This window comes from Ammospiza nelsoni, chromosome Z, assembly GCF_027579445.1.
Source record: "Ammospiza nelsoni isolate bAmmNel1 chromosome Z, bAmmNel1.pri, whole genome shotgun sequence".
In the NCBI taxonomy this organism is placed as follows: Eukaryota; Metazoa; Chordata; class Aves; order Passeriformes; family Passerellidae; genus Ammospiza; species Ammospiza nelsoni.
Window position 1 is genome coordinate 76,135,225 of NC_080669.1, and position 19,491 is coordinate 76,154,715.

At 35.6% G+C, this 19,491-nt stretch overlaps 1 protein-coding gene across 1 annotated transcript in view; it reads right to left on the bottom strand.

Annotated features, from left to right (window-relative positions):
* WDR70 (WD repeat domain 70) overlaps positions 1–19,491 on the bottom strand; it is a 123,143-nt gene that overhangs the window by 50,644 nt on the left and 53,008 nt on the right. The window contains exon 10 of the mRNA XM_059492991.1: positions 3,140–3,314. Within this exon, the coding sequence (XP_059348974.1) occupies positions 3,140–3,314 (175 nt within the window). The remainder of the gene's footprint in view (positions 1–3,139; positions 3,315–19,491) is intronic.

Genomic DNA, 19,491 nt, shown 5'->3' on the forward strand with positions numbered 1-19,491 from the left:
GAGATATCCAAAAATGATCTGGACACAATCCTGTGCCATGGGCTCTAGGATGGTCCTGCTGGGACAGGCAGAGGGGTTGGACCATATGACCCACAGTGGTCTTTCCAACCTGACCCATCCTCTGATTCTGTGCTGCACTGATGAGCCTTTTTCTGTGGAAAAGCAGGGACCTCACTGAAGCAAACAGAAACCTTCCCCTCTAGTAGGTCTATGTTTGACAGTAGTTTGTACTCAAGTCAAAAATAAATGCATCTAAAAATCTTCACAGATGACCAGGACAACAGGCACTTATGGGTGTGTATCTAGTGTGAGCCGTAATACGTGGATGGACAATCCTCATGGATTTCATTTGTCCTGTTACTGTCATACACAGGAGCAGTGGTTCAGGCACTCAAGATCAGGGCTGAAATATCATTTACATTCTTGCACAAAGGCAAAATCAAATTCAGACAGTCACAACAGGCCTTTATTGGGTCAACTCTTCATGACACTATGGTCAAATAAGCAACAGTCAATTTTAAACACCTTGCTGAATCTCTCCTTCCAGCTGCATACGGACCAAGCACACTGCATAAATAGTGATGCCAAAATCATCCCAAATTGATCAAGAATAAGAAAATAAGGCAATTATTTTCTGCTTTCAGTGAATTTTGCTAATGACTCAATAGAGCCTTGTCAAGATAAACACAAAGACTCTCTTAATTTTGACTTGAAAGCCAGGCGGACAGTAGCAGCAAAATCTGTATATATACATGGCTCTACACTTGTTTTAACAGAACCAAATGACATCTGCTGGATGGGAATTACAGCTTTCTGTTCAAAAATCAGAAGTTAATATTGCTAAATATTGCTAATATACATTTCTTCAAGAAGTTTAACCCTCACACCTCGATTCTCCACGGGAAAATTTACCCATTTTCTTGTGTCACACACAATTTGTACCCTAAGAACTGCAGAAGAATTGTATAAATTAGAATTTTTTTGTTTGCCTTTGCAAGTATCCCTGTATCCTGTCAGGACAGTGAGTGCTTTCACCATTCCACTGCAGGAGTCGGTCTCATCCTCTTCTTTCTAACTGTTGTGTTGAACACATGGTCCATTTGAAAATTTTTTTCTTAACCTTTCCCCAACCCCAAACATAAGATGAAGGCTCTTTCTAATTGTTTAAGCAAGATGCCTTTTGAAACATTTGATTCTAACTATACACAGGGATCTCCAGAGGACACCAGCAATCTTAGGTGAGAATACCAGTAAAAATCCAATTTACCTGTTCCTTTACCCAAAAATCTTGCACACTTCTTAAAGAAACCAACAAAGCAAAGACAAAAATTCTTTAGATGTTAAAAATACAAACCCAGGAACACCATGAACTTAACTTCCACTAGAAAATCACTTTAGTCTTGCCTTGTTATACAGGGGTCACCCATTGGAAATTGCACAAGATGCACAGGATATATCTTTAAATTACTCATAATCACCTTAAACTGCACTCAATCAACATTGTAATATGTCATCTTACAGACATAGGAAAGTTCAAAAGGAAAAGCACATGAAAAAGCAGACTACCAAGAGTACTATTGTTAAAACTACACCAGAAAGCTTAATATTTCAATACTGTATATGTTAAAATAAACAACATACACAGGTGATGAAAGCCAGTCTCTGAAAAATTTATTATTCTGTTAGAACAAGTTTACACTTAGGATGAATTCTCAAGCTTCATGCCATTAGGAAGTTTTACTAGGTTTATAGTGGAAATAAAAACAGAAATAAAAATAGATTACAATCCCAAAATACAGGCTGTACTTTAAGTATTATCCACAGGCTTTCTTCTCCTTTTAAATCTATACATTTCCTCCTGCCTCCAGCAATCAGATCTTTTAAAATCTTTGTAAAAAGCTGCTCAGATTGTCTGTTTTCCTTTTCAAAATCAAACATTTTGAAATATGAAGTTGAACAGACTGTAACCTGGACTAGTTCAGTTTTACTTCCACAAAGCCATCCTACTGGAGCTGTACAGCTTTCAGAGATTTATGACATCAGTTTCACAATCCTGCTCTTCTTGCCTCATTTACTCTGTATTCTCATTTTGGCTTTAAAAAAAATTTGACTCTATTGCCATTTTCTCCTCCAATGCATGCCATTGGTACTTATCCCACTGAATCTTCTTGCATAAGATGGGCATAAAGAGAAGATATGGATGATTTACTAGGATGATTATTTTTCAAAGCAGTAAGGCTTAGCCTGGTGAATTTGCACTTGACATTGCATAATTAAACTCTTGGAACTGGATTGGTTTGCAAGCTATACTACACAAACCAACAGTGAGCACTGAATGCTCTAAGCTTCAAATTATAAAGTAGTAGCAAGAATTATACTTGTCAGTTCAAGTCACAACTACTGGAAATGGATTGTTTAGTTCAAAATGAACAGGAATATTTCCTAATTTTGTTAAGTTTGAAATAGTTTTCATTCTAACTCTTTCTGACCACAATGTATTTACATAAATGGTTCCAATTTGCCTCAGTGTTAATTTTTACACATTAGACAATATAATAACGTTTGCCATTTAATGTGCAGCATTGGCCATATCCTCACCCACTTGGATGCTATTTTTCTCTACCTATTATACGGATTAAGGACTGCTTTCAGTATCAAGTTTTAGAGTTACTCCTCAATATATTCAATAAATCAAATAAATTATATAACAACAAAAAATTACAGCTTTTCTCACAAGCATTCCATCTTAAATGAATAATAATCTAGATACAGATATGTGGTCTTTTTTCCTTTTTTTTTTAAACACAGATTGTCAAGAATTTTCCCAAACTTTGAACTTAGCAGCAGCACAGTTAATGATCAGTTGTAGAAAAGCAGAAGAAATATTAAGTCACGCCTAAAAATTATGAGGAGAGGAGAGGAGAGGAGAGAGGAGAGAGGAGAGAGGAGAGAGGAGAGAGGAGAGAGGAGAGAGGAGAGGAGAGGAGAGGAGAGGAGAGGAGAGGAGAGGAGAGGAGAGGAGAGGAGAGGAGAGGAGAGGATAAATTAAAATATGGAAGTACCAAAATTGATTTTATCTGCTTCAACATTCACACTCAAAATAACAGAAGCATATATTGTTATCAAATACTGGACTTACACTCATATTCCTGTCCCAGATCTGGATAGAGCCATCTTGACAGCCAGCTGCAATAAGCTTCCCATCTCTGCTGTATGTGCAAGTTGTAGGAATCACCCGTTTACCTTGAACTGATCGTGGCTTAAATACACTTTTGTGCTTTTTTTCATTGTTAACATCCCAAGTCCTCACAGTTCTGAAAAAATAGTTGAAATAAACAGCTGTTTTAGATAATGTTAATATATATAGAATAATTCTTCTTGTGATAAAACCAAACACCTTTTTCAGCACAGATGGCATATAATATTGTTCAATTTAAGCTGTAATGGCAAAATAGCATTTAAGCCATGAGGATAACTTTTCAGATAAAAAACATCATGTTCACTAAGCACAAAAATCCAAAACCAAAACACTTTCCCCCACAACTCTCATGTAAGTAAGTACATCAATGATTTGGAATTTGTAAGATAACAAAAAGTTAATACACAGGTACTACATCATCTCCACTGTCACTGGAAGTCAGGAGGAGGAAGTATTCAGTCCTCTACAAAGAATTAATACTTCAGGAAATAAGCATGAATGCTTATACAAATTCATAACTTAAACAGATTTCTTAACTATTCAGACATAACAACAACTGAATATTCTACTTTTAACTGGTTGGTTATTCTTCACACTATACTTCTAAAAGTAATTTTAAACATTAATTGTAATATTATTGTAGTTCTCTTCCACTAATCCTGAAGGTGTTAAGAGTTCTGTAACAAAAATGTTCTTCAAATATTTTAGAAAGACTAATTTATTGTTTTTTTCAGGTTGAGATTTTCCCACATTATTAGCAAAACAAATACATCCTTTCTCTTTTTAATGGAAAAAGAGTATCTGCCTGGATCTTCACTGTTCCTTAGATACAGAAAAACATCCAAATGAGAGAGAACTAAAACACTAGATACAGGTGGACCCTTTAAACTGTCTTAGATACAAATGTTTTCTGTCCATTTAATAGGTTGAGGTCTTTCCATATAAAAATTCAAACCTCTTCTGGCATCTAATGCAGAGAAGAGTTTCAGAATTTGGCAAAGGAAGGAAGATCATTCATTTAGAAAGAAAAAGTCTCAAAGTTCTCAAGACAACCTCATTTGTTTAGACTATACAAACATTTGCCTATGATCCAACAGCACATAATTCACTGGTCTCTAGCAAAGCAAATACAACTTTAACAGAGGCTGCCATTTCTCCAGAATGAGACAAGATACCACAGAACAACATTAGGAACTTCCATCAGAGCTACAGGACCAGACAGGCCACAGAGCTGACATATAAATAATCCTAGAAAAAAATAGACATGAAAATGAGCTAGAAATACCTCAGAGATGTTACAATCAACTGCATGTTTAATGACAGTAATGAGGAATCAGTAACTGTAAGTTAGATTGAATAAGTAGAATTAATCTTCAGTTTTCCATAAGAAAGTCAAGGTTAGTTTCATTTTTAAAAGTCTTCAAATCTCTTATGTGTAAGGCTTCACTGCTGTATTTGGAGCTCTAGCACGAGACATTCAAGTGTTCTGACAATTAGTTTGGATTTGAGATTTTGGCAGGTTTGTGGTTTGATGGTTTTAACTATTATTTTTATTTTAAACTACACACTATATTGCAATTATGATTAGGTTTATTAGAAGATCTTCAGATGTTGCTTTCATCCTCAATTATTATATGATTCTGACATTCCTTTTTCATCATCTTGTGTGGTCAATAGCCATCTCAGTCTCCCGCCTTCATTCACACTTTCTCCCACTGTGCTACTTCCTCAAAACTTGAGTCTATTTTCATTCCCCTTCCTTCATAATACTCAATCCCTCCAAAATCTCATTTGAATGTTCTGCACCTTCAGCTTCTCTTCTTCCTTCAGGGATGACCATCTCCTACTGAACAGCTCTGTCCTCTCTTACAATGCAAGTTCCCAGGGTCTGCCTTGGCACACCCCTTCTCAGGTGGTGAACCTGAGAAGGGGTGACACAGTTTTGTGCAGGGTAACACAGTGGTGGAACCTGAGAAGTAGTAACACAGTTATGTGCAGGGAACTTCAGAGCCCTTTCATTCCAAATGCCTCACAGCATCTCAGATATAGTTCCAGAAACAATCTCTTGAGAATCCTTTACCATCCTAATTCTTTATTTCTGCTGGCATGGAATGACTTTTTTAAACCCTGCAGTTTCCTGTTTTTAGGGCTCAATGTCCTGTCAAAACCTGGCTACACTAAGAACATATTCAAACCTTTCTATGATTTTACATTTTCACTGTAAAGAAAGAAGAAGCACTTGTATACTCTCATTACTTATAAAACATTAAAAGAAGTATGAGCCCTAAATCAGCTGTAATATTAGCAGGTCAGTTGAAAAATCCAAGTTGTCTGAATTGCTGCTCCCACTGCAGACAGTTGGCCATATTCCCACACATATGAGTTACATGCTCTGTCAAAAATGCCCACATAGCCTACAGTATATATTTAATATTCCCTCAATGTTTTCTTAATGTCCCCACACTGAGCATGTTTTTGCCGTTGCCTTGCTGCTACTGGATTTAATGAAAAAAAATGTATACTAAAGCAAATATCTTGTAAGAAACCACCTATACATTATTTGTAACCACAGTTACAAATTTGTCAGTCATTCCCAGAGAGCCTTAATTCTTGAGCAAAGACTGAGTTCTTTAATAAAAATGTTAAAAGATCTTATTTCATATAAGATCTTTTAAGTCTTTTTCTTCATTATGGAAATATTTCCTATTTTAAAATGGACATTAAATTGCAAACATATCTTATAATACTATGTGCAAAATTTCAGCTTAGCATGGTTTCTGACTGAATCACCACCAACTAAAACACCAGGAGTCATCTGTAAACTATGTACGTGTTTTATATTTTCCTTCAGACCAGTGAGAAACGAGAAGCAGGGATCACTGAAGGACCTTGGGGACATACTTTCACTGGAAAGAAAGCAGGTTTAGGCTGAAGATTGGGAAGAACTTCATTACAGGAAGAGTCATTAGACACTGGAATGGGCTGCCCATGGAGGTGGTAGAGTCACATCCTTGGAAGTGTTTGAGGAAAAACTGCACATAGCACTAAGTTAAAGGGAAGACTGCACATGGCACTGAGTGTCGTGGTCTGGTTGACCATGGTGGGTCACAGGCTGGAATGAATCCCAAAGCCTTTTTCAACCTAATTGATTCTTTGGCTGTATTTGCCCAGCCATGGCACTCACAGCCCAGAGAGTCAAAAATGTCCTGGGCTGCACCCAGAGCCCCATGGGCAGCAGGGCAGGGAGGGGATTCTGCCCCTCTGCTCTGCTCTGCTGAGACCCACCTGGAGCACTGCATGCAGCATAAAAAGTACAGGGACCTGTTGAAGCAAATCCAGAGGAGGCAACAAAGAGCATCAGGAGGCTGGAGCACAGCTCTTAGGAGGACAGGATGAGAATTGGGTTTGCTCAGACAGGAAAAAAAAGGCTCTCGGGAGACCAAAAGCAACTGCAAGTACTAAAATGGGGCTTGTAAAAGAGACGGAAAGTGATTTTTACACAAGCAGATTGTGATAGCAAAAGGGGGAACAGTTTAAACTAAAGGAGGAGAGATTTAGGATCAATTTTAGGAACAAATCCTTTACTGCGACAATGTGAGGCTCTGGCACAGATTGCTCAGAGAAGTTGCAGATGTCACATCCCCAGAAATCTTCAAGACCTGGCTGGACAAGGATCTGAGCAATCTGGTCTAGTGGGTGGCATCCCTGACCCTGGCTGGAAGAGGGGGGACTTTGGAATTAGATGATCTCTAACATTTGTTCCAACCCAGCCTGTTCTGTGGTACTGTGACAAACATCTAACTCCTCCCCTTCTAACCAGAAGGAAAGGAGATAAAAAGGAAAAGAAGCATAGAAACCCAAATAATTTACCTTCAGGTAATATTGTCTTTAAATTGGCAATTATGGCAAAAATATATGGACTGGTTCCATATATTCTCTCCCCTTCTGACCCTCAATCAGCATACCACATAACAGTCAACTCAGGGCACATTATTTAATTATGACTCCGGGGTTTTTTTTCTGGAATATTTTGTACCATTTAATGATTTCCTCTTCCTCAGACAAAATGAAAAAATAAATAAATGAGATTGCATTACAGAAGTTCTATTTTCACTTCCTAAGTCCTCTGAGCTCAGTCTGTTGTTTGTGTTAAAATGAGTAAAAAACTTTTACCCCTGCATTAATCAGATAATTTCCAGAGTACTCATCTTGTTAAAAAACCCTTCTTCCTAAGATATCTCCTCAGGAGTAAAAAAGTGGGAGATGAAACAATAACACTGTTTTGTGCTCTATGTTGCACCACTTAGCAGAAGTATAACATTAATATTTATCTGTTGATAGGCATAACTATGATATTTTTGAACTCCAGTGAAAACAAAAGAAAAGCATTTCCTGAATGAGTCTTTTTTTCCACCTGAAAACAAACTGTTTAATGAAAATTTGTTCTTTAGTAAAAACTAGACAGAGGGATTTTTAAAAAACACTATACTTCTAACATATACTGTTGTTTCCTCATTACATCAAGTTTTAATATATTCATCCCATCAACATTTATGATTTCTCCTTCATAAATTCCTTTTCAATTCAAATATCCATGAAGAAGGCTTCACATACACATGTTTAAATTTAACTTCTTAAATTATGGATTCCACATCTGCAAAACAGATTTTGCAAAAGTGATTTTGTAAAGTTCTTCTATTTGCCAAGAGCAATTCAAAGCAACTTAGAAAAGGAGGGGAATGTTCTTTTGGAAAGGTAATGTGGGTATTTTCATGACCACTGAGAAGTTAAAGAACACACAGTAAACAACTAATTTAATTACTGAGGTTCAAGGGGAGGTTTTGGCAGGATTTTCCTCCCAAAAATATTTTTTCTCTCTTTTTCCCCTTTTTTCTCAAGTTCTTGTGATGTTATTACTAAGTTAAAATTTCTAATAAAATTAATTATTGGCAATGCTGCTGCATTACGCAAATTATTATAGCTATGTAGCTGCATTTCCCAGACTGCAAGCACAGAAAATTTCTCTGTCATGAGTCAGCTAGACACTGCCCTAATACAATCTGTTGAAATTCAAGAAATGAACAAATGTTAACTTCAAAAGCCAGACCTGCCAAATTCCAGTAAGCTTTTTTGTCTGTCCCATCTCCTCTGTTTCTACTGGACTGGAAAACTCTATTGCACAATGTTGAATGTTATTGGCATTTAATATGTTAAGTCGTCTCTGAATAATGAAGTCTACTCTTATCACTTGAAATACGAAAGAAGCAAAGAGTACGTTATTGTTAAAATGTAATGTCAAAAGTACAGAACAGGCTTAATGTTGTACATCTAATAACTTAATTATAGTGTTCACCTTTGCAATGTATTATAGTGCCTACCTGTGTAATACAAGGTGACAAAACTTAACATACTTCAAAATCATCATACAAATATGGTGGCAATGGAATTGATCATGCCACCGTACATGTACAAAATGACCAAGTCATCAGTGGTAGAAAATGCATTTTTAAACTGTTAAATTAGGACTCTTTATAAACAAAAAAGCAACTGATCTTACAATAAGGGTTTCTTTAAACCTCTTTTATCACATATAACAAATATATGTACATGGGAATGGAATTAAGAAACTTATTAATACAGTGGAAAATTGCCTAAAGTAGAATATGTAAAGAGGTTGGTTCAGAAATAGCTGCAAAGTTCTGTTAAGATGTACTTCATGTGTATGGCAGTGCATCATTATGTCAGCAAGAAAACTTTCATTATTGTGTTCTCTTTGCCCTCTTTAAGTTATAGTCTTCTTCTGTAGAGCATATAGGACCCAAGGAAGGGTGAGTCACCTGCTAGACAATGAAAAAATTTGTACACATAAATGGATGGAGAAATCCAGAGAAACTTTCCATTCTTGTTTGGCAGAAAAACTTGTAAATAAGATACCTACTTCCAGCATTTGAACAGAATTAAAATAATTTGAACCAGAATACAAGGAAAGTCACATCCAACATATGTAAAATCGTAATTACAGAAGGAACTGCCAAAAATATGTAGAAAACTTAGTAATTTATCACAGCTCTACTTTTCTGTCACTTAAATAAACTCAAAATGTAAAAAGCAGAGAAACATTTAACAGAGTAAAAAAAAATGTATGCGATACACAGCAAAGGAGTTAAGCAAGTATGAAACCAATTTTTCTACATTTTCAAATTAAACTGGTAGCTTTTTTTTACAGGAGAAATTACCATCATTTGTACGCACAAAGTACAAAAGTAAAAAGTACATCATTTGTATGCACAAGAGCAGCTGAATCTTAATTACTGGGGTGGAGTAAATTAAAACCTAGTAACAATGAATGGGAACTGCTCCCATTCTCCAGTGTGAAGGAACCAAAAAGCAACCAGCTCAAAATTAAAATGACACATAAGCATGTCTGAGAGAGCATGGAGAGAAGGTGTTCTGAATTACTAAACAAAAATCCTGCTGGTGGCCAATATATGCAACTTTTGAGGAAAATTAAATTAGAAAAGGAGACAGAGAAGAACTGGAGGAATGATAGCTCAGCTAAGAAATCAGAAGCAATGGAGTGCTGTGCAGCATGTTCATGGGAGGAAAAAGGCAGCAGCAAATACTAGTGAGTTATGACCTACAATCCCTTCTGACTGAGAACACAGTCATTCAGACACAAAGGGTGACCCACAAACACATCTGTGTGAAGCTTTAGAGGTTACACTGTAAAGACACAGTAGAATACCTATTGACAGACCCTCTTACTTATGGCATAAAGAGTCTGTTTTTAATGAAATCAAAGACCACAAGCTTTCGGGACAGAGTAATTTTTGCTTTTTCCCAGATTAAATCACTGGGCCAGACTAACAATACAAAAAGGCACTCTTGAGGTTAAAGTTTCAAGAGTAGAAACAAATTTCCTAGAAACAATTAAGCAAATAACATAACACAAGTCTTTGACTTTGTTTTTACTCATCAGACCCTGTATATAAAGTGGTATCATATTTGCATATGGATTACTTATCTATTTCATCTGTTCCCTTCTACATACCTCTCCAAAGTGATGGAAAATACATCCTTTGGAATTTTGCACAATTTCTTTTTAAAGTAGTTCATTCAAAACCTGAAGATTCCCTCAAAGTATCTACAGATCAGTTCATCAAAATGACCAATTCCAAAATTCAGTCATCCTCAAAGATTACAGCAGACATATTTTGCATGTCATATTGGCAGAAAGGAGTGACAAAATACTACACAGTAAAAACCCAATTCTACATTTTAAATGTTGCCATTTCTTAACTATCACCAACAGCTGTTAAGTCAAAGCTTAAGAAAGAGCATCAAGTCACACAAATGGAAATATCTCAGAATGATCTTAAAAAAATTCCAAGATTCTGCTCTGTGCAGCCTTCCACCTTCACTGTGAATTTCCCACTGAATTCCCAAAGTAAAATTCAGATAAATACCTTGCTATACCAGCCTTCAAAGATTCTGAATGCTTTAATTCAAAGTAAGTTTCATCTAGGACTTAAAAGTTTCACAACATTTTTTTTTTCTTTATAAAGTTTCTAAGATAGCCACAATTTGCTTTGAATGTAATTGCTACCTTGGAAGATAGTATAATATATTAATACACAAATCATATATAGGGAAAGGTCAAGATCAAAAGGAAAGTAAATGATGGAAATTTTTCAATAAAAACAAAAGAACAACAATACTACATGTCTATTCCATTAACAGTTAATAGTAAGTTCCGAAGCAGTTACTAATGTTCAACAGAACTTTCCTCACATCAAAATAAATACTCTGAAAATAAATATAACAAAAGGTTTTATGGAAGAAACTTCATAACCTCAGACAAAAACACAAAAACAGCTATTATGGGAAAGAACACACAAGCAGAATGAAAGGCTCAGAAGGAATAATAAAAAGTGAAAAGTAGACCAATTGTGTAAAACTAAAAGAAAACCAAAGATGACTGCTGGACAGAAAGCAGTACTTCAGAGTATGCAGGACTGTGATACCAGTAAGAATCCTCACTTCTAAGCAAGGAAGATTAACATTCAACATACATTATATATTCGGGGCTTCTTAGAGAAAAATAGAAGAAATCTAAAAGCATTGATTATGTTCTGAAGACAAGGTAATTGTTAGGGGATGAGGTGGAAATGGGACAAACATCCCTTCCCCATCTCACCAAATCAAACCAACAGCTTCAAGAACCTATGCACAAAAATAAAATCCATGGTAAGGAAAATACGTTATTGAGAGAACATTTTGAGAGGACTTAAAGAGAGTCAAATTCTGTAGAAGATGAATTGGAGGCAAATGACTGAGGTATTAAAAAACAAACAAAACTCCAAAAAGACCGCCAAATTAAAAAAACCCAGTCTAAAAACCAACACACAAACATGCTCCAGAGGGCTGTTTAAAATCCCAAAAGAGTGACACAGAAAAAGATCCTTCCAGCCTAAGAAAACAGTCTCCAGGAGAAGTCAAAGGCATATTCATACTGAAAACAAAGGCTGCAGTGCTAATACTGTGATTAAAAATAATTCTTTTAGGAGTTTCAGTCTGTACTGTTGTGATGGGTTCCTTCTCAAATAATTTTTTCTTAAGTTTAACTCCTGGATTCAGTCTGTTTGCCTCCCTTCCAATGGCCAATATACAGGCAAAAACTGAACATCATTATGCCTGAGTATAATAAGCCTTTCTCCCTTAGTATTTCCTTAAATATTAAACTAGTTTTCCTTTCATACTTCCCTGAAATACTGACTGTATTTGATTGCGATAGTGAAAAATATTTGGGCAGCTAAACTGCCCTAAGAGAAAAAAGTCTTGCTGGTTTTGAATTACCTTCTCACTGGGACTGACAGCTAATTTGCTTTGTTTCTTGTTGATAATGTCTTCACATATACATGTGACTGAAGAAAAAGGTGTTTGTCTTTCCATCAACCATTAAGAATGCAATAATTTCTTCAGTTTAAATCAGCAAGGTACCAAAAAGCAAGTCTTCAGAAAACAGTGCACTGACTAGGTTAGAGAACTATCCCCTGAAGATATTTTCTTCCAATGAGTAACAGATTCAGTGATTTTAATAAAGGATACTAAGCATTGTAAGAGTTAAAGAGTATGCTTTTGACTTAACAGCAATTCAAAGTCTATGTTCGTGCTGTGCTATTTAAAAAACCTGAGCACCAGTATTTTCCTGAGACTGTGTATCACTTTATGCATAAGAAGTCCTTAATTTACTATTCCAGCAACATCTAACATCAATATTATTATTTCTATACAGAATAATAAATAAATTACAGATATTATGTGATTCAATTCTGAATGTTGTGACAGTAAAAGCAGATACAATTTTATGTCATTTTCCAAATGGGGCAAACAGGCATCTTGAATGAACTGAGATCTCATCGCCCACTTAGGAAAGATAAAGTGGGATGTAATCAATCTCCCTAGGGGGTACATCTGATTAAGACCAAAGGGGAAGCCTTCTGATAAAGAAAATCTTGACAGTTCAAGTTACTGTCACCTGCATGAATTGAAATGACTCAAGAGCAGTCTTGCATGATACTGCAAAAGGAGGAGGGGTTAATCACTAGGAAAACAGGATGCTTTCTAAAGGGCTGATTAGTCATGGCTATAAAATAGCTTAGGCTCACTTAGATCTCGAGTTTTTTTCACTCCATTAAATAACTTAAATTGGAACTAACACTCAGCTGAACTCTTCATTACACCAGTGAAAAATCAACTGAAATTTAACAGTCAAGAATTGAAAAGCTCTCTGAGACACCATCTCAGCTGACCCTACATGCATTAGTTTTAACTGCTTTTTGCTGGCATCTTAGATCTCCCTCAAGACACTTTTCTGCAGGTCCGTTAGCAATGAACTGCAATATAACAAAGGTAAGGAACTAAGGGAGAAAGCCTTAAATGTATTTTGGTTTCCGAAGTTACAGAATCTGCTCTACACAATGCAAAGTTTGACTCAGCTGCACAGATCAACTATGTAGATTGGGCTATAGAAAATGAGTTTTATTTTGTCTTTATGCATGAAGCACCAATCTTCATACATTGCACAGTGTAATCACATAAAAGCTTATGACCTACTTTATGAAGACCAGGATAAACTGCAGCACATAAGGTAAATGCAAATTTAGGTACTTGTATTTAGATTTTCCGGAATATCCAGCAAATTCTAAGACACTTCCCTCATTCTCACAGGAATTCAGAAAGAAAAAAAAAACATCTTTTCAAGAAAATAAATGACAATTCTTAGCCTCAGAACTCCAGAGAGTCATGATACAGTCACAGTTCTGTCTGATTAACCGCATGGACATTTTTTCATATATCATCATTATGGTCCGCTCATATCACAATACTTACACTACTGAGGAAGCCCCTGTGTCCTTCTCTTACTTTTGTGTGAAGTTAAAAGTTTAAAGCAGTAGATCAGTAAATAAAATAATATTAAATGTTATGACTATCAAGGACAAACACTAAGGGACTCCCTTATCAATTATATTCTCCATATGCAGGAAAATGGTGGGGATTTTGCTGAGTTTAAAATGTGTAGGATTAAAAATACAGAAGGCAGAACATATATAACTAAGAAAATGCTTATAACAATCTGATTTTTCTTTCAAATTAAAAAAAACAGCAGAGAAGTGTCTTGTTTCATAGCTTAATTTGATAAAAATATCAGCTAGATCTAGAGTTTAAACATGTTACTTGCAGTCCTCTAGTCTTCTGTTTGCTTGAAGCCCTGAAATTTCTGACTGTTCAGAAATTCACCTTTTAGTTCACTGCACAACCTGAGCAACTCGATCTGAGTGAGCTTTGCACTAAGCAGGGAATTGAAACAGATGACCTCCAGATGTCCTCTTCAACCTAAATTATTCTGTGACTACAGACAACTCAGAAGGGAACTCTACCATGCATTTAGAACATATAAATATTCCTGGCATGAGCATATACATCTTAATATCTAGAATTCTATAAACCACAAGAAATCTGTTCAACAGCTAATAAGAACAGAACTAAGTCCAAAATCAAAACAAAGACATACAAATGTCACCAGCATCTCCAATTTTAGGAGCTACTCAAAGACAGAAAAATCTGAGACTGACAGAGACTGGAAAATCTGCAGAAGCTCCAGCTCCAAATTATGTCCACTGTCCTAAATGTTGTAAAGACATGACTTGTCTCCACTTTCTAACTGCATGCATGAACAGTAAGAAGTACTCACGGACATACACAGTAATCAAATTTTAACTTGCTGCTGAGAGCACTCCTACAGAGATCAATCAAGTAGCAGGAAAATTCTCTAATAATTTTTTTGTTTGTTTTTTCTCAGCTAGAACTCATGGATGCTTCCTCAATTATTCAGCTATTCTTTAAGTGAGTAGAAATGCCCAACACTACCCTTTCTTTTTACCTAGGGCATTAGCAAAATTTTTAATTCTTACTTTCTTAGAATCACAGACCAGAATCACATAATATCTCAGAACAGATGAGACTCATCAGGAATATTGTTCCTTGCAGATCTACACAAAACTAAACTACCTGCCTAAGAGTCTCATTTAAATGCTCCTTGAACACTGCCAGGCTTGATGGTGGGAACAATTCCCTGGGGAATCTCTTACAGGGACCAACCACGTGCTCAGTGAAGAACCTATTCCTAATCACCAGGCTGAACTTCCACTGATGTAGATTCATTCAATTTCTTCATGTCCTGCCACTGGTGAACTGAGAGATGAAATCAGCACTTTCCATCTGCTGTCCTCCAAGAGGAAGGTAAACATTCCTCTATCCCAGGCTGAACAAGCTCAGCGACTTCAGCAGTTCCTCCTAAGTCTTGCCCTCAAGACCTTTCTCCATTTTGGTCCCACTTCTTCTAATACACTGTAACAATTCCATGTCCTTATCTCCTTATCCTGTGGCACCAAAAACTGTCTCCAGGACTCAAGGCAAGGCCCCACCAGTGCAGAACAATAATTTAGCATATTTTGGTCCCAAATTTCCTCTGCATTGTTGGAACTTTCCCATTTGATTTAAATTTTTAATTCTTAAGATTATCTACCTGAAGCTGTGTGTATCCTTTAAAAAGGAAGTTATGCCATAAAAATGTCAGTTGAAAAAGCCCTCAAATGTAAGCTCTTACCACCAACTGCGTATCTTGTTGCAGCAGCTAACATTTGAATCACGAAAAACTTCAGAAAAAATATTAATGTAAACGCACATAGTTTATAAAGACAAAAATAGCTTTACTAACCCTTTTGTAAACATACAGCTTTCAGCAAGGGCCAGTACAGTCATTATTCAAACTCTTCTTAACCAGGCCTGCTCATTTGCTGCACTCTCTTAATCAGCTCTGCACTGCATATGTATCTAAAAACAGATAAGTTAGTCTAGGAGAAGCCATCCTCATGGATCTGTAATGGACTTCACACCTTTAGACATATCAAGACAAAAAGCAAACTACTATGCCAGTGCAGTGCAAATTACTACACACCTGTGAGATAACCACACTTTTTTGATGGAGGTACTCTTACAAACAAGTCTCCAGAGAAAATTTTTCCAAAAACTTAAAATTATGACTTATCAGGAGATTTTAGTAAGTAACAGAACTTTAACCCACAATGATCCCTCTTCCTGCAGAATACCATTGTTCTGCACCAAAGGATGTGAATTCTGCTGTTCCAGAGACAGAAGGAAGAAAAAAAACTCACCAGAACTTAATTGATACACATAATTCCTAAACCTCACTGTTTCAAACAGCTGAATTGCTATAGCTGACATAATAAGTAAGACATCAACTTTGAGAGGATAAATAAAGTGGATATAAAAATTGCCCTAAGTAATTTGATCTTCACAAATGCCAATTCTGATTTATTTTTACCTCATGCAACTCTTGAGAACAAGTTTTTAGATAATCTGCATGGCATTTCAATATCAGTATTTAAACAGTAGAAGATTCTATAAAATACTGGTTAAACAAGATTTGCGTGGAAGTAAAAAATATTTCATTTACATGGGTGAACAGTGAGATAAAGACTTAAAACCTCTGACAAAATACTTAAAAATCACTTTAGTAAAATTACTTTATTTTGGGACCAGGTACCAGACTATTAGTTCCTTACTCTTGGTGTTCACTTGTGTGCATGCACACAAACATCAAGTTTCTCTTAAACTGTACCCTTTTGTTAATTCATGCACCTCTAGCTTTTCCCTTGACTGAATTTTATGAATGTTGCACTAGCCACATACATTTGATATTTAGTCCTAAGTAGTATTATCTGTAACAGTCTGGGAGTGTCTCATTTAAGTTAATTTCTAATTCACAAATAGTCATTACAAGAAATAAGCTTGTTAGGCTCACTACTTTAAAGTTTAGCTACATTATGGCACCAAAAGTACATGGAATACATTGAAGTTATAGTCCATAAAATGACACATTTCAAAAAAAAAAAAAAAGGTTGACTTCCAAATCCTTAACACCTTAAGAAACCGCGCGGTATTTTCTATTTTTCTAAGACCTTACACTCTTGAAACTGGTAGACTTCATGAGTACATCAGCTTTCACTTGAAGTATTATGCAAGTTCCAACTAGAGGCTCGGAAACAAGAAAAGCAAGTAACCAACTTGTTAAATATTGTCTTTATTTGCATTTTGAATAAATAGATGTTAGTATATATCTACTTGAAGATCTACTTGGCATTGTCCAATAAGTTACTATCTGTTTGTTTCATTGCTAAATCATTCATTTGGATGTAACCTGATGAGGAGGCTCTCCAAATCAAGCCACTGTCTTTCTAACAAAGCAGATAAGGAATGTTCACAATATTCACTCCATCAATCCTGTCATAACAGTGCTAGCCTTCAGAAGAAGTTTTAAACAAAAAAAAAAAAAGGAGCTTGCAAGCTGAATAGCTAATTTAAAATTACATTGATTTTTCCTCAAAATATCCAAATCTGTGAAACTAAATTATAATGCTATAATTTTTCATGTACAGTGCCTAACAGTCTATTAATGTCATCTAGATTCTTCTATATGGGTGTTTGGCTCAATATAGAGCCATTCTAGAGTCACTAGAGAGTGACTCTAGAATGGCTCTATATTGAGCCAAACATGTGAGACATGTGAGTAACATGTGAGACATGTTACTCAATGGCCAACATTCATGTAAAACAGAAGAGACATCCTTCATTTACTTGAAACAGTTTTTAGAGCAACCAAATCATGGCTATGGACTCTGGTCCTCTGAGGTTCTCTCATTGTGTGAAAGAACTGGAAATATATATTCCATTTAAATGGCAATTTTAATTTAGTGGTCCAATAAGAAAACTATATTATGTATTTTTCACAGGCACAACACTCACTTTTCTTGAAAGACTAACAAAAAACTTTCAAAGGAAAAGCAGTTCATGCTGTGAGTAAACAGATGCTGGAATGACACATCACTTATAGACAAGTAAACTAAAAAATTATTCAAAAATATTCAGAATTTTATAGTTTGAATGAACCAAAGTAGGTTTTTTCCTATAAGAGTTTTAAAGCTAAACTTTATCTCAAACCAAATCTGCTTTAAGTTAAATTATTTGCTAGATTTTTTAAATAAACATGCTGATAGAATAATTAATTTTTAAAGCCTAAGTATGTACCACCAAAAAAGGGAAGGCATCTTTTTTCATCTCTGAGACTTTTCAGTACCTGCTATTCTGCTATCCATTTAATTCACTGTGAATTACACAACAGAAGAAAGCTACACATGAGTATAAGTAAATTATTTATTTTGAAAGGAGGAATGTATATGCTCTAGTAAGTTTATGATGACAAAAGAAGATCTGCATCTTATCTCACCAAAAGTTCATCCTCAGGAGACTGAAATGTTTTCCAGCATGTTCTAAATCATACAGACACAAGTGAATGTGGATCTTAATTGCAGAGATTAGCTGACCAGAAGTTTCCACTACCATTAATGAGCTAAACTGAAGAGTATCAGAATATGTTTTCTGTCCTAGCAAACTGGAGATTTCACAAATCACATGGCTGGAAAGATTTCAAGGACAGAAACATTTACAAAACCAAACTAATCCCTCCCAAGAGAAATGCATTTAATATGAAGCTTTATTAGAAAGTATCTGAATGACAATATTAGCTTTTAAAAAGTGACATTATTGCCACAAAACAACTGCAAAATTATCTTTTGGGGAATGATTTGGAGATAGAAAGGGGGGGGAAGGAGCTAAAAAGTCAATGAGGAATTGGTTGATAAAACTGTGAAAGGAGACTGATTTTGGAGAAAAAAACCCGCTCAACTGAACGTGCTATGGTAACAACAATGGGATACATATCCTACCTGCAGCTCCACATGGACAGTTCTGCCATGCTCAGAAGGACTATATATGGACTTCTTCCTACCCTCAAAAACTGAGTACCTTTAATGGACACTAACAGCTCAATACCAAGCTTTTATCTATAAAAAGGCTAAGTCATATGAACAGCTTGATTACAGTTTTTAACACTGAGAATCCCCAGCATATTCCAATCTCAGATTGATTATATGGTGCTTTTGTGTTCACTGGTTTGTCTGATAATTGAAAGAGAAACTTCATCCACAATTTCTGTGCGCAAGCTACAACTTGTAAAGAATTTACTGCATTTCTTCCTTAATAATAATTCCACATAATCAGTCTTAATAATCAGTCACATAATACATCTGTTTATAAAGAAACACTCTCATTCTCCTAGACATATCTTACTAGCTTTCAATTACTGCGTCGACCTACATCTTCAACAATTTAAAGACTTTTCAAATGTTGGACATTTTATCTCTGTTTCAATTATTTTTTGCTATTGCAAAGTCTCAATATCCTATTCAATAAACTGAAATGTATTCAATTTCCCGAATACTCTTGAATTAGCTGAATTTGAATTTCCTTTTCAATGTTTTCTAGCATTCTTTTTAGACTGCTGTCATTGTAACTAGACACAGAACTCAATCGGTATTGCTGAAATATAACATTAACATCATCTCCTTTACCAATGCCATTAGGAGAAGTTCATTCTCTGTGTATGAATGCATTTTTACAGGATGCATATCTGCTTTTCTGCAGCCTCATACTAAAAGCTTATACATAATTAACCCTACATAACTTTATTCTATGTGCATGATTTCCCATGCTATTGTTTTCTAACACTAACCAGCTCACTTATCAATCTGCTCTCAGAGTCAGTGGCTAATACTCAGTGTTCAGATTTTACTAGAAGTATTCACACTTTG